The sequence below is a fragment of the Populus alba genome, chromosome 18 (genome assembly GCF_005239225.2).
Source record: "Populus alba chromosome 18, ASM523922v2, whole genome shotgun sequence".
Lineage (NCBI taxonomy): Eukaryota > Viridiplantae > Streptophyta > Magnoliopsida > Malpighiales > Salicaceae > Populus > Populus alba.
The window spans coordinates 11,511,405-11,528,209 of NC_133301.1; the positions used below are offsets into that span (position 1 = coordinate 11,511,405).

Genomic DNA, 16,805 nt, shown 5'->3' on the forward strand with positions numbered 1-16,805 from the left:
GATCTGAATATCTATATTAATAAAAAAAAAAAATCAAATTAGGCATCTGCTCTGGATAATGTAAGTGAAAAAAGAAAATAACACGGAATAAACAATTTAAACTCCATTGTATCATTACATTTCCCAGGTTTTCAATTTAACAAAAAAACATAAAATTGAAATATCAAATAAAATCAAACTTATTATTATGCATTTGGGCTTGTCATCAAAGTTGCGCCAAGCGATACTGCTTCGTCAGGATGGCTCTAGAATCATCCTTTTCTTATATTAAAAAATAAAGCTGGACATTAGCAACAGAGAACTAATATATGACAAAATTGAGAGTCAATGTAATATAAGAGAAAAATGTGAGAATGAGTTTTTGTGGAGTAAGCTTGTTTTTTTTCTACATTAAGTTAAGATATTTATAGATTTTTAATTATGCCTAGTTAATCTCAAACATAGAGTATTGTTATAATTTATTGATAAAAATATTGATATTTACTGTCCGTTGAAAAGCTCCATAATATTAATGGTGGTTGGAAAGTTTAGTAAATATCAGTGACATGTTAATAAGAAATAACTATTAATCAAAAAAAAAAAATAATTGATTTTAGAGTCTGTTTATTTCTGCGTTTCAAAAACATTTTTAAAAAAATTCTTTAAATTTTTTTTTATTTTTTATTAACTTCAAATTAATATATTTTTAGTGTTTTCAAATCATTTTGATGTGTTGATGTCAAAAATAATTTTTAAAAAAATCAAAAAACATCATTAATATATATTTTAACATGAAGAATTATTTAAAAAGCAACCGCAACTACACTGCCAATTAACAAGCTCTTAATAGACCATGAAGCATATTTATATTGTGAATTATTGGCTAGAAATATAATGGAAAGCATGTATAAAACTATATATTTACAAAATATTTATGGCTAGCATTCGTAGGCACATGCAAGTCATTTATGGCTAGTTTTTTTTTTTAAGAAAAAAAAATGCACCATCACCAGGCCTGATCACCCGATTAATATGAGGTTAAAACTTCTTAGACTGTAGGATGAGACCTGTAACTTGATGAATCATCCATAGTTGTTTATTGAGTTTTTTTTTGTTTGGTAATTAAATACTTCTACATTCTCATATTACAATGTATCTCTTTGATTAAAAAAAAAAAACTTTCCTTTCTTATTCATGTATTTTTTTTATTTGAAAAAATATTTTTATAAAATATCATAAGCATTATTTTTTAAATAAAAAACTTATCTGATAAAAAAACGAGAAGAGGGCAGATAGAACGAGGGGAAACGCGTAATGTTAATCATTTAGGGTCCAACCAACTTAGATGATGACTGTACTCTCTTACAAGACGGGGAGCTGCTCTCCTTGCAGTTTAATATTTTAAACATGGTTTTAAGACATTTGAAAATGATATAAATTAAGTATGCTCTTTTATAAAGATAAGAGAATTATTTTCATCTATATTTATAGTTATTAATTGGGACCTATTTCAACTCATAATCTCACCAAATTGGTTTTGATATATATATTTATTTGGAGTTATCTTATCTTCTTTAAGGACATGGATATGAATTCCTCATAATCATCAAGCTTTAGATCGAGGGACCTTAAAATAAAAACAAGAGAATATAAATCAAACTAAGCCAGATGAACACAAAAAAATTTGTCCAAAATATTCAACTTTGATTAATAAGAGGAAAAAAACGCATAAAAATATAATTGACGACGTGCCCAAAAAGAAAATCCCTAAACTAGGGAATTCTACTACATAATTATCATATGCATAGCATGAAGGCGGTTAATGGTGATCATTACGATCATCGGAGGACGTCGAGGGGGGAACAGTATTATCCAAGCCAAACAAATCATCGTCGTTTTCGCCGAAATCGTTATTACCTCCCATCGCCGAACTGAAAAGAAACCGATCTCATAATCCAAAATTGTCCTCTGAACATAACTAGAACTTTGGCCAAGCTCAAGGTTAGTAGTTTGAGGAATACCAGGAAAAGCATTATCTTGAGAGACTCTTGCCAGCCCAATTTGAGAATTATGAGGATATGCAGAGGCAAAATTACCATACCCATGAAGATAACCCATCTGACTTACAGGATTATAATTTCCAGTCACTGTAGGAACGCTAGTAATCGCGTGATCTTGAGAGACTCCTGCCACCAGCCCATTTTGAGAATTCTGAGGATGTGCAGAAGCAGAATTACCATGGCTATCAAGATATCTCATCTGACTTCCAGGATTAAAATTTCCAGTCACAGGGTTCCTAATATAAACCGGATGATTTTGAGAGACTCCTGCCACCAGCCCATTTTGAGAATTCTGAGGAAATGCAGAAACAGAATTACCATATGATGTATCAAGATATCCCAACTGACTTCCAGGATTATGATATCCAGATGTACTAGGAACCACAACTTGTTGTGGCTCCAGATTTCCATTTATTTTCCCATGGTTGATCTTCATTTCATCATCTTGTAGTCCATTGATACGATTTCTAGGAGAGTTATCTTTCCCGTTATGAATTCTGCATAACACCCATTCATCAAGCTGCATATAACACGAGGCAACAGCATTGAAACATTAGGGAAAGAAAGAGAGATATTAGACTGTAAAATACGGAACGTTAAGTTGTCACTAAGCACATTTAGGTCGTTGAATTTGATTAAAAAAATAAAAACAAAAGCGCCATAAGTTGAAAGCTTCAAAGTGAAGAGATTGATTTCGCGTATAAAAATAATCAGAAAAGGGGGAAAATAAACTCACCCTCATACCATCATTTGTCCGTTTTGGTGCTCCATCAGAATTGCTTGCTCTATATTCATGCATAATCCAATTGGTTTTGTCACCGCCTGGAGCTTTCCCTCTATGGAAGACCAAGGTCTTTCTTGCTTCCAATAACTCGATTGGCGCTTGTAACATCGATATCAGCTCCAGTAGCCTTCCAATATCCATCGCCTGCGGCTCGGTTTGGTCGATCCCCATTTGGATACTTCCTATCTCTTGGTGTTAAGAAGTACCATTCCTTATCTCCATATGGTTCGTAGTTTTCTATTTGTAAATCAACAAACAAAACTTTTCCTTTAAATTACTGTATAACTAGTAGAATCGCACGCATCATCAAAAAGCTTGCAAGAATATCATTTTTCTTATCAATATTCATGAAGTTTTAGAGGAAAAGAAACTAATTAGCATGAGATATCTTCAGTTTCATAATCCACCACCCAAATTCAACATTGTCAGATAATTGCTGCATCCAAGTCATGGACACGTAAAAAAAAGGGAATTTTTAGATACTTACAAGGCCATGGAATAATCACACTGCTGTTCATTCAATGATGATATCGATTATAAGAGACAGGAGTACTCATGATCTTTCCAAGAAGGGTTTACGAAAGTAGATTTCTTATTAAACAGGTAAACACAGAGCGGATAACCAGCTGCTGTTAACAGGAAACCTAAGGGTACAGGTTAGACATTAAACACAGAGCTTCAAAATTATGATTTTATCCTAAAATTACTCTGCAAAAAGCAGCTTGGAAAGAGCAAATAATCTCACAAACAACACTAAATAATATAAAGTAAAGAATGGAAGAAATCATTAAAGAAGAAATAGAAAAGGGGGAAAAAAAAAAGGGAGAGCTGTTCAACCTGCAAGAGTCTCCGGGCTATATTTGTATAACGTAACTTCGTGGATACCATTGCGTGGCAATGGTCTGTCCCGGATCTTGCAGAGCAGGTAACACGAGATAAGTTCTTGATCTCTAGGCTTGAACCTGTAACCAGGAGGGTACTGATCTCCCTGAGCAAGCCCAGGATTGACACCAAGCTGAGCATGAGACGGGTAAGTAATGCTACTGTTGTTAACAGGATTTGTTAAACCAGCCCCTGATCTCCTTTGGTCCTCCATGATCGACACTAAGGCTAGGAAAAGAAATATACCCAGCTTTCAAGGAAAAGTGGGGTTAGGAAAACGGGTAGACAAACTTAGATATATATAGACACATGTACAGGTGTTGTCTCTACAAAACAGCTGTTCTAATATCAGCAGGAAACAAACTCTTTCAGAATCAGCTATATTCTCTCTACAAAATTGAATTTCCACAGTTAGTTTAGTAACCAAATTCTTTAATTATAATTGTTCTAAGTAATTAATATGGCTGTTATCCAACTTTCTTCGGATAAATCAGAGATAACATTACTGAACAGGAGCAAACGAGGAATACGGATTGCCCAAACAGCACTAGTTGACTCCGATACAAAGACAAACTTAATATATATATATATATATATATATATATATATATATAATATATATAAAGGTTTGTTTTCAAGAACTGATCTAGAAAAAAAAAATACAAGATAATTAACAGAACTCCGAAATAAAATTGTTAAAATATCAAAGTTATTTTTTATTACAGTATTTTTAAAGGCTAACAAAACTCTAACTAAAATAAATCCATGGTCTTAAAAATGACTAAATCTCAGCTGTCCAAATTACTGTATAGTATTACATAAATAAACTAGATAGAAAAAGGAACATCATCTAAATAAAATATTAGATAATAAACTATTTCAAAAAACACTAATAATATGCAACTTACTGCAGTCATAGCTACTGCATCATTCTTTGCAAGTTGAAAGAAACTTGGCCCCGTATTGAAACTACTCTTGTCATGTTCTTTTAGATGTTCAATCAATACCTTTCAATCATTTTTTATCATATTTATAAAAAAATTAGATATCAGCTTCATTTTTTTAATGTTAAATTTAATTAATAAACATTAATCAGTAAACTTGGTTCATCAACATGTTGTTAAATTTATATAATCATTGAATAAATCTATCTATGTGATAATAGCAAACATATGATCAAAAAGATCAACATAGCCTAAATTAATAAAAAAAATTCCCGAGCAATGTTCACTTTGCATTCGACCTCTAGCTTGTCAATAAGAACATCATTGTTTACATCATCATTACCATTCCTATCATTGTTTATATCATAACTAAATAGACAGTCTGTACTACGTTGCGAACTGAATCAAATTTTTCCTAACATAAAAAAAAAACTGAGACAACTATAATTTAAACAAATCTATGTTAACTTTACTAACATGTGACTCGAGATATAAAACCAAAATAACCCATATAAAGAAAAAAAAATTGCTAAAGCTCAAGGCTTAATAATTGAATACCAAAGGATTGAAAAAAAAAACAATTTAAAAAAATATAACATTGAAGAAGAAAACTCAAGTCAACCCGATCTACTTCATTAACCCATTATTCATGATATAAGATTGATAAAAAAAAAAAAAATTCAAAAGAAAGACCTAATAAAAAAAAAAAAGATCACGATTCAATAAAAAAAAAATCAAGCTATTCCAGGTTAACTTTAGTTACTCGCTCTTGGGATAACTTAGTAGAAAAAAAATCCTAAAAATAATGAAGTTCAAGAGCCAATAATTTAATGTCAAGTGATAAAATAAAAAAAAAAATCAATATTAAAAAGAATGGGGGAAAGAAACTCATGTTATCCCCAATCATCCATAACATAAGGTCCAGGTAAAAAAAAAAAGAACTTTAAAACAAAGAATCAAAAAAAAAACTTGCATAAAAAATATTGAAAGTACAAACAGATCACCCTGGAATCAGCATTTCAAATATTAAACATCTATTATTTCAAACACCCTGGAATAGAATTCCCATCAAATGCAATTTATAGCAGGAGCTAAAAAAAGTTCCATGAAAGGACAAACAGAGCACCCTGGAATTAGCATTTCAAACAAACAAAAAAAACCATAGGAAACAAATTCCATGTAAGGTTTGAATCTAAATGCAATCTATCTATTGTTCAATTCAGAACTCTTCCATATTCAAGGATTTAATTACCATACGCTGCTTGGGCCCAGCCCAAACGGCAACACCCCGCCTGTCCCCTTCCTCTGTTTTCGACACCCTATCCGATACACGGACTGGACTAGAGGAGTCAGGAGCCAGAAAAGTGAAGTCGCCCACCGCCACCACACACATACTTTAATGCTTTTTATTGACAGATTTATACAAAATATCAAAGTTCCTTCTCATTGAGGTTGAATCTGTTTTTTAAAAAATTTAAAAAAAAAAATTTTTTATTAAAATTGAATGGGGTTTATACTTTTTGGATCGTTTTGATGTGCTGATATCAAAAATAATTTTTAAAAAATAAAAAAATATTATTAGCATGCTTTTCGGCACGAAAAGCTATTTAAAAAGCAACCGTTACCACACTTCCAAACAGCCTCAGATTCAGCGACATTTTTTCTTTTTTTAGTGTTAAAATTAGAGTTTTTAAAATTAATACTCAGACTCATATCATGGATTTTTTTTTTAAATTATCAGATTTTAATTAGATGATCCAAATTAATCCTAATTTTTTTATAAATTAAAATAATATCATTTTAATTTTTTAAAAAATAATTAACAAGTTAAAATTAAAATTGTAATAGGACCTTATAAGATCAATCTATTTACTCGAGTTTTTAACTTTTCTTATTTATTTTAAACTCTTATCTATTGCAACCTAAAAGCAACATAGTTCTAAATTAATTTATTAGGGTGGGATCAAATTTTAAAACTACGGTGAAAATGCATCATTTTCTATGCAAATTCGATAACTTTTTTTTTTTTTACTGACATGTAACTAACATTCCCCAGCTTCTCTTTTCACAATCGATATTTTTTTAATAATTTTTTCTCATTTTCATCTTACATTGCAAGGCTCAATTTTCTTTGACGCTATACTTATTCTCAAGTTTTCTTCTACATTATTTATCTCTTGCCATTATTAATTTTAGTATTGAAGAGATTTATTTATTTATTGACGCTTCTTCCATAAAGAATTTATTTATTTTTTCAGCAATATTCAATTCCAAATTCAAAACCTAGTTCACACGTCTTGGTCCGCAATCTATGAAAAGCTGAGTCTCCAATTGAACCTTTTTCAAGAGATCATCACCATCGAAATTGGGAGATTCCAAAGGGCTAATTAAAAATGATTGACAAAACAAAGAAAAAAAAATAAAGAACACGGGAAAGATACTTGATTGCAGTTTCCGAGATGGTACTTATTGTGTTAGGCTTTGAGCAACTGTGGCTAAGAATTCAAATTAATTCTCACCCAAAGATTTGAAACGATTTAATCCCCGAGCTAAGAACAGTATGATGGGCCGTTTGGCACTGCGGTTGCGACTGCGGATGAAAGTAAAAGCAATATTGAAATGTTTGGTTAAGTTGAACCACAATTTTATTCATATGGGTCCCACTCAAAAACTGAGGTTGGACCTCAGTTTTTGAAAAGCAATTTACAATTGCTTTTCCGTGTTCTCCTCTCTCTCACCGACACTGTAATTAACACAAAACTTTAGCAACCCCTTCTTCTGTCCTTTCTTCTGTCAAACGAGGCTTCTACCTGCACCAAATTCCCGTTAGATCGTCTCCTCTGCTCCCTTCCTTTCTGTTCCCAAATTATTGCCATTGATCTAGACTCCCATTTCCCAAATTTTTCCTTCCCCTCTGTTCTCTTCTCTCGTCTCAAACAGAGGCAATAATGAACCAAATGGGCAACACGAAAAGGAGCAGATTGGGAGCTTTCAGATGCCCATCACTGGGATGTTGAAGAGAAAAAGGAAGTATGCCATGAGAGCTTTTCCTTGGTCTCGTTATATATCCTCAAAAGATGCAATTTTATCCTTTCTAGTAGCATTATTAGTTTGAGCTAATTAACAAAAATTGTATTAATTTTGATGTCAATCTGTCTAAGTTAAAAAGACAAGGGCAAGATTATTACGTGCACCCAACACAAGAGGTAAATAGTTGATTGTTTTTATAATAAAGTAAAAATAGCATCTCTTAGAAATATAAAGATATATTTTTTAAAAGTAATTTTACAATCAGACTGTATACAAAAAAATATATTAACCAAATACAAGAAATTGATTTTTTTCAACCACAATTTTAACTGCAGTTTTAACCAAATACATCAAATTTTAAAACGAACCTCACGAAAAGCATTTTTTTATTAAACTACTTTTTTTAAACCACAACCACAAAAGCAACCACAATACCAAACAGACTCGAAAACGATTATTGGTTTCTATATTTAAAAGAATACTAGTAGTTATTTTTTAAAATATTTTTTGTCTAGAAATGTATTAAAATAATATTTTTTTTATTTAAAAAAAATTATTTTTGATATCAGAACATAAAAATCATCTAAAAATATAAAAAATTTAAATTTTTATAAAACACGGTCAAACGGTATATAAAAAAAAGAGAGTTTAATATTCTCAGCCTAATTTTATTTTTTTATTTAAGTCTTAATGCTCTAAAATAAAGTTACATTTCATTAAATTGATCCAAGCTTTAAAACCTTAGGAAAAAAAAAAAAATCTTGAGCCTCTTGCATTTCACTGTATAGTCTAATTTGAAACAATGAAATTTTTTTTTTTGGTCACGAAGCGTTTTTTTTTTTTTTTTTCATTCTTTTATGTTTGGCATACGCGTGCTTCGCTTTAATTTGGTGAATGAAAGAACAAATGGAATGTTTGACACCACTACCGACAAACGTGTTGGATTCACTTTTTATATATTTAATTTATGCAAATATGGGTCCGGTGTGGAGCCCTGTACTGTTTGTGACGCTGGATCTAATGGAAAAGCGGAACTATCCGTCGGTGCCGGAGGCCAAAACGCGTGCGATGATTCGTTGGCTGGCTCGTCGATGTAAGTGAAATGTTGAGTCTTTTTCTACAGCAAATTTCTTACACTTGTCCATTCCCCAAACACACTGTCCACAGCTACGCAGAGCGTCCGAAACTTCCCATGCCTTTCTTGTACTTCCATTTCCTCAAGTATAAATACTTGATAACCAGGCTATCTCCTTGATAATCCCACCTGCGAGCTTGCAAAACCTTACTTTATATATCATCCTTGGCATCAATCGTTTCATAATAGCCGATGGCTTCTTTGAATACTGTGCTTGTGCCCCTTGTAGCTCTTCTTGTGACGGTTGCATCAGCAAGCAACTTCTACAACGATTTTGATATTACCTGGGGAGATGGCCGTGCTAAGATCCTCAGCAACGGCGACCTCCTCACTCTCAACCTTGACAAGGCCTCTGGCTCTGGATTTCAATCCAGGAATGAGTATCTGTTCGGAAAGATTGACATGCAGCTCAAGCTTGTCCCCGGCAACTCTGCAGGCACTGTCACTGCTTATTATGTAAGTGAACCTGATTGTTTGCCTCAAGTAAGTCACGAAACAATCATCATATGTGACTAACAGTAAATTTGCTTTTTGTCATACGAATTTGCAGCTGTCATCAAAAGGGTCTGCGTGGGATGAGATAGATTTTGAATTCCTGGGGAATTTGAGCGGCGATCCTTACATCCTGCACACTAATGTGTTTAGCCAAGGCAAGGGCAACAGAGAGCAGCAGTTCTATCTTTGGTTTGACCCAACTGCTGATTTCCACACATATTCCATTCTTTGGAACCCACAGCGCATTGTGTAAGCATCAATCTTCAATCTGCTCCGTGTACAACGTCAATACATGCTGTGTTACTAATTTTATTTTCTTTTTCTGTGCTCCAGCTTCTCCGTGGATGGCACTCCAATTCGAGAGTTCAAGAACCTGGAGTCCGTGGGGGTTCCCTTTCCGAAAAACCAGCCGATGAGGATTTACTCGAGTCTATGGAATGCTGATGACTGGGCTACAAGAGGTGGCTTGGTCAAGACAGATTGGGCCCTAGCTCCTTTCACCGCTTCTTATAGAAATTTCAATGCCGAAGCTTGTGTTTTGTCTAATGGGGTATCTTCCTGTGGCACAACCACTTCTCCTCCGGCCTCCACCTCGAATGCTTGGTTCTCAGAGGAGCTTGATTCAACAAGGCAGGAGAGGTTGAAATGGGTCCGGGAGAATTACATGGTATACAATTACTGCAATGATGTCAATAGATTTCCCCAAGGTCTACCTACGGAATGCAGCATGTCCTAGGAGGAAGACGTCCTTGCATTACCTGTCCACGTTTTGCCACATAAGATATTCAATTGGTTTTTGTAATTAATCATTTGGTGCAATTCTTTAATTCTTTTTCACCAATCAATTGTTTTTAATGTAATAAGAATCCGCAGTATTTCGATGAACGTAAAAGGTATTCCTGGCTTTCTCCTAAGCTTTGGATTAGAAGAAAATTTAGAAAGGAAAAACAAAGGTTTAAAACCAGTAATTAATGCTAGAAAATAAGGTAAAAAAGATCTTTAAATTTATATAAACAATACAAAATTAATCAACCTTAAATACTTTTCTTCAACCCCTTTTTTATAAAGAATTTTAGAAACTAAAAATTGATAAACTTACTTCATTAACAACTAACATTACCAATAATAAACCAAAATCAAACCTAAATGTTTTTTTTTATTTAAACAAGGTTTTTTTTTAGCTAAAAGATTTATTCCAATTCTGAAAAATTGTTATAAAAAAATTAATTAATTCCTTCCATTCAAGGGATTGACAAAACAATGGGCAAGAAAAAATAATTATTCATGGACCAAGTCTTATTTCAAATTTTAGATAGTAAAAAATAATTTTTTATAATTCAAAATATTGTTTTACAATAAACTTAAACACAAGTCTAGGCTCAACCCAAAACGCGTGTAAGTGGGTGGGGTTTGAGCCCAAAACTCACTTTACTTATAACCCCTCTTATATAAAATTTTGAATACTTTTTTTTATTCAGCTTTAACTTTTCACTTTGTTTTTTTTCTCTCTACGTGGAATAGAATTCTTTTAAAGAGTTTTAGATTTTACCAAATTATATTAATCAATGGTTATTTGATATCAATTTCTTTTTCGCTCATAATTTATTTAAATCATTTTAATATTTCAAATTAAAAAACTTAGAGATTAAATTCCAACAAAGCTTTAACCCAAAAAGTTAATGGACCTCACTCAAATGTGATGCACAAACCATGTTTTTAAATAAAAAATTCCCAAGAAACCAATAAAACAAGTAAAAAAACAATTTCTATTATGATACCAAAACCTCATTTTCTAACAATTACAATTAAAATTAAATTAAAAAATAAAAATAAAAAAGGAATAAAAAACACTATGGATTGTAATAATATTCTACAATATTGTTTTTTTTTTTTTAACCTTTTTCTTCCTTTAATGTTGTATTTAATTGGCGTTAAGTTAAGTTGTTTTTTCCGGATACGTGGGCAATATCAAGAAAAAAACATCACTACTATTGATACTTGGTTTGGAATAATAAAATGTTGAACATTGGTAGGATGAATTTATTGAGGATAAATAGCTTAATAATTTTATCAATGATCTAGAATTGGGCTATGGATTAATCATATACTAATGTGTCCTTTCTCTCTCTTTTTTTAATTGATTAGGTCCCTTAACTTGAGAAATATTCTTGATGCAGTTCATTCATCATGATTCCATCATTTTTGTTTTCATTACTGAGGACGCCTGTAATAATAATAGAATGTTATGCTCAAAATCTTTTAAAAGAAAATAAAAACAAACTGATAAATTCAAGAATAAATCAAAATCAGAATACAAGGAGTTCTCAATGAATTTTAAGACAAAATATTTTATTGAAAATTGAATGGGAAGATAGATAATCCTTTAGATAAAGTGGAGTGTTTTAAATATTAATTTGTCATAAAAGAGGAAAATATTAATACTTTAAGTCGCCTCTTTCTATTTATTTTATTTTCATTTTCATTTTCCTTTTCTGTTTACTTTTAATAAAGGGTAACTTCTATTTTCTTTTCTATCTATATTCTTAACCCCTTTTTCTTCTTTTCTTTTATAAATGGTGGGTTTTATATTTTCAAATTATTTATTTTTAATGTGTCTCGTTAAAATAAATATTAACAAATACAAGTTCTGAAATTTTATTTTATTTTTTATGCTAGATCAATATTTCTTTATTTTTCAATTTTTATGAATCTCAAAAATCTTAATTTTCAATTTTTTCTTTGTTTTTTATGAATTTTATATATATAAAATGTGTCCACATGGTTGGTGTCAAAAATCTCCAAATTTTAATTTTGACTTTATTATATATATAGTATGATTGTGAATACCATATCAAATTCGAGAAAACATTTACCAAGTCTTCCTGCAAGATATTGAAATCCAAAGTATGGGAGGAAATGAATGCAAAATTAAAGAAATAAAATTCTAAACATAAACCAATATGTCATTAACTCAACTCAAGTGTCTATATATTCATTCCTATAAATCTATTAATCATTAAAATAAAATAAATTTTATCTCAATTCAAGTAAATAATTTTAATATCCCTTAAATCTAAAGAAAATTGGAGAGATTATCAGTAAATTAATTAAAAAAATGATTTTTAATCAATTTCTTACCACCAAACAAATTTAATATTAAAAAGCAATTTTTATTTACTTGGTCGTATTCTTAGGAGCAAAGACTCTATAAAATTTATTCCAAACAATCATTTAAGGCTTGAAATATTTTATTTGACTTATTTCTCCCTAATAAATTAAAATAAAAATTACAGCAATCAAATTACTTTATTTGCTTCTTATTCTTGTCCTAGGTAATAATTACAAATTAAAAAAAAAAAAAACTAGAAACCATATATGTTATCTCAACCAATTCAATTAGCATAAATAAATATCAGTGGCATAAGTTCAAAACAAGAATGAATAAGTATTTGAATGTAAAAGACAACGTTTTTTCTCACAATCGATTAATATTTCAACGACAAAAAATATAGCCTTTTTTTTTTTAGAAATGTAAAAAACAAAAACTGAAGACAGCTGGTGTAAACATCTAAAATACTCAAGTATAAAAAGACATCTCCTTAATTAATTAGGAGAGAGAGTCGACCTGTGCATGTTGGATTCAATTTTTGTATATTTATTTATTTAATTTATGCAAATATGGGTCAGTTGTGGAGCCCTGTACTGTTTGTGACGCTGGATCTAATGGAAAAGCGCACCTATCCGTCGGTGCCGAAGGCCAAAACGCGTGCCATGATTCGTTGGCTGGCTCGTCGATGTTGGTGAAATGTTTAGTCTTTTTCAACAGCGACTTTCTTACACTTGTCCAGCCCCCAAACACACTGTCCGCAGCTAAGCTGAGCGTACGAAACTTCGCCTGCCTTTCTTGGACTTCCATTTCCTCAAGTATAAATACCAACCAGGCTATCTCCTTGACAATCCCACCTCCGAGCTTCCAGAACTTTGCTTATATTTCATCCTTGGCATCAATCGCTTCATAATAGCCGATGGCTTCTTTGAATACTGTGCTTGTGCCCCTTGTAGCTCTTCTTGTGACGGTTGCATCAGCAAGCAACTTCTACAACGATTTTGATATTACCTGGGGAGATGGCCGTGCTAAGATCCTCAGCAACGGCGACCTCCTCACTCTCAACCTTGACAAGGCCTCTGGCTCTGGATTTCAATCCAGGAATGAGTATCTGTTCGGAAAGATTGACATGCAACTCAAGCTTGTCCCCGGCAACTCTGCAGGCACTGTCACTGCTTATTATGTAAGTGAACCTGATTGTTTGCCTCAAGTAAGTCACGAAACAATCATCATATGTGACTAACAGTAAATTTGCTTTTTGTCATACGAATTTGCAGCTGTCATCAAAAGGGTCTGCGTGGGATGAGATAGATTTTGAATTCCTGGGGAATTTGAGCGGTGATCCTTACATCCTGCACACTAATGTGTTTAGCCAAGGCAAGGGCAACAGAGAGCAGCAGTTCTATCTTTGGTTTGACCCAACTGCTGATTTCCACACATATTCCATTCTTTGGAACCCACAGCGCATTGTGTAAGCATCAATCTTCAATCTGCTCCGTGTACAACGTCAATACATGCTGTGTTACTAATTTTATTTTCTTTTTCTGTGCTCCAGCTTCTCCGTGGATGGCACTCCAATTCGAGAGTTCAAGAACCTGGAGTCTATGGGGGTTCCCTTCCCAAAAAACCAGCCGATGAGGATTTACTCGAGTCTATGGAATGCTGATGACTGGGCTACAAGAGGTGGCTTGGTCAAGACAGATTGGGCCCTAGCTCCTTTCACCGCTTCTTATAGAAATTTCAATGCCGAAGCTTGTGTTTTGTCTAATGGGGTATCTTCCTGTGGCACAACCACTTCTCCTCCCGCCTCCACCTCGAATGCTTGGTTCTCAGAGGAGCTTGATTCAACAAGGCAGGAGAGGTTGAAATGGGTCCGGGAGAATTACATGGTATACAATTACTGCAATGATGTCAATAGATTTCCCCAAGGTCTCCCTCCGGAATGCAGCATGTCCTAGAAAGAAGACGTCCTTGCATTACCTGTCCACGTTTTGCCACATAAGATATTCAATTTGTTTTTGTAGTTTAGACAATTAATCAATTGGTGCAATTCTTTAATTCTTTTTCATCAATCAATTGTTTTTAATGTAATATAAATCCGTAGTATTTCGATGAAAGTAAAAGAAAGATTCCCAGCTTTCTCCTTGCCACTAAAATCGTGATGAGTTTCATTTTTGTTGCGTTTCATTCTGAACGAAGACAAATCAAAATGAGTATGATTTTATGTCTTCATGCTTCCACTGTTAGTAGTAGTAGGTAGCAAGAGGCAAAAGGGTTGTTCGTTTAGAAACATTGATGATGCCTTGTCTTCTTTCAATCACATACTTTGAATCATTTGCCTTCTATAGTCGAATTTACAAAGTTATTATAAGCTCTCGTTAGAATGAAACATCAGTGAACCGTGCGTTCTTTTTCCAAACAAATTGAATTGCTGAAATCAAAGTTCATATCTATACTTTTAACATCTTGATCAATTGCTTCTACCACTTACACCGTGTCGATTTTGGGTATTCTTTTTTGGCCAAAATCATTAAACTTGGTTCTGAAGCTATTGTTGTGACCTTTCCTACCTCAGTCAATGGGCTTTGTATAGAGGGTAAAATTGCTCAAGTTGTGGAATTCTTCGATGGCATGGTGGAACGAGGATATAAACGTAATCTACAACGCTTAGAATCATACGATTATCAATGGTTTGTGTAAGATTGGAGAAACCACTGTAGCTGCTAGATTGCTCAAGAAAATGGACAGGGCAGGTTGTTATTATTGAATGTCATGATAAGCAAGGGTTGTTCACCTGATGTTTTCAATTCTAGCATTCTAATCCATGGATACTGTAAGACCAAGAGAATGGATGATGTGAAGCAGCTTTTTGATGAAATGACTCATCGAGGCTTAATTCCAGACACTATTAGCTACCAACACTCTTAAACGTGGCTTGTTTCAGGCGGGGAGAATTTTGGAAGTAAAAGAGCTTTTCATGGATATGCATGCACAGGGCTATTCCCCATATTTAATTACTCAACTTTTCTTGATGGCTTAAGAAAACAAGGTATCTTGATTAGGCCTTTTGACTATTTCGAGAAATGCAAAATAGTCATTTGAAACCTGATTTGGCAATCTATAATATCACAATCGATGCCATGTGCAAATCTGGGAAGCTTAAAGATACAATGGAGTTGTTTTTGATACTCCCTGTTGAAGGGTTGTAGCCTAATGTTTGGGTTTGGACTACAATAATCAATGAACTTTGCAGAGAAGGATTGCTAGATGAAGCACACAAAGCTTTCAGACAAAAAGAAGAGGATGGCTGCCCACCAACACTATTTCTCTTAAATAATGTGCCAACGCTACCGACTAGCCTTCTCAGTATCTAGAATCAAGCTATACTTTTCTTGTTTATTGTCTGCGACTGGGGACTAAAGCTGTTGTTACACAGTTTGCATAATGTTCAAGTGGATAAACATCTCAAATCCATTTTGTACAGGAGAAATGCAACGAACCCAGAGAAAAAGTCAGATCAAATCATCAATGAAGCCGAGGAGTATGACAAGAAAATGTGAAACCAACAAAGCTCAAAACAGAGCAGGGGAGGAGGTGAGTGCTCAGATTAAAAAAAAACACTTTTCGATATCCCCTCCCCCCCAGCATTCACTTTTGATCATGTGTTGGTGCAAGCATGCATATAATAATTACAATTCATGTTAGGATATCGAATTGTTGAGTAATTTCTCAACTGAATTTAGAATCTTCTTATCCTGATCAAGTATCCCGTATCTGTTGTTCAAGAGAAAACAACCATCTTGGGTCTCAGGTTTGGTGTTTTTGTATATGCGGATTGTTGTTGAGGCTAAAAAAATAGTTAAGGCTGATTTAATGTTTAGTAACTTAGAAAACAACCTTATATATGATTTGGATAGCAGAGAATTAACCAAAAAAAAACTAAAAAAAAAAAATGAAGAATGTTTGCTATATCTTTTATATTTTATATTTTATATTTTAATTTTTAATTTTTTCTTTTTGATATTAGATTTATTGAGAATTGAAATATATATTTTTTTAATTTATTTTTTATAAAATTATCCTAAACTCATGATCTAAACTAAATGTTTGACGAGTTGATTAAGTTTTTTTTGTAATAAAAATTTGATATCCCAAGTTTCAAGTTATACTTGAACTAAATCATTTCTTTAACTCGTTTGCGTAATGATACTTAATTTCTCCAACTTAAGGCTCCCTGCTCCTATGAATCTAGTGAAGATGATAAACACTAGCAGGTACAGAGCCTAAGGAAGCAGAAAGTTCCGCTGCCACCATACACTGACGTAGCAGTGATTCCGCTTATCACGGCCAGGAAATGAGATGTGCACGACCAAGATAGCTGGTCAATCGC

At 32.9% G+C, this 16,805-nt stretch overlaps 3 protein-coding genes across 3 annotated transcripts; 2 read left to right on the forward strand and 1 right to left on the reverse strand.

Moving 5' to 3' along the window:
- Positions 1–3,655: 3,655 nt before the first annotated feature.
- On the reverse strand, positions 3,656–6,042 carry LOC118033221 (uncharacterized). The gene is made up of 2 exons (XM_035038124.1): positions 5,902–6,042; positions 3,656–3,955 (listed from the first exon to the last, which is right to left on the reverse strand). Exons 1-2 carry the CDS (start codon positions 6,040–6,042, stop codon positions 3,656–3,658), a joined length of 441 nt encoding a protein of 146 aa, XP_034894015.1.
- A 2,889-nt stretch (positions 6,043–8,931) lies between these two features.
- On the forward strand, positions 8,932–10,146 carry LOC118033248 (probable xyloglucan endotransglucosylase/hydrolase protein 23). The gene is made up of 3 exons (XM_035038165.2): positions 8,932–9,270; positions 9,365–9,558; positions 9,643–10,146. Exons 1-3 carry the CDS (start codon positions 9,007–9,009, stop codon positions 10,043–10,045), a joined length of 861 nt encoding a protein of 286 aa, XP_034894056.1. The 5' UTR covers positions 8,932–9,006; the 3' UTR covers positions 10,046–10,146.
- A 3,103-nt stretch (positions 10,147–13,249) lies between these two features.
- LOC118056942 (probable xyloglucan endotransglucosylase/hydrolase protein 23) lies at positions 13,250–14,554 on the forward strand. Its single transcript, XM_035069378.2, has 3 exons — positions 13,250–13,598; positions 13,693–13,886; positions 13,971–14,554. Exons 1-3 carry the CDS (start codon positions 13,335–13,337, stop codon positions 14,371–14,373), a joined length of 861 nt encoding a protein of 286 aa, XP_034925269.1. The 5' UTR covers positions 13,250–13,334; the 3' UTR covers positions 14,374–14,554.
- Positions 14,555–16,805: the final 2,251 nt, after the last annotated feature.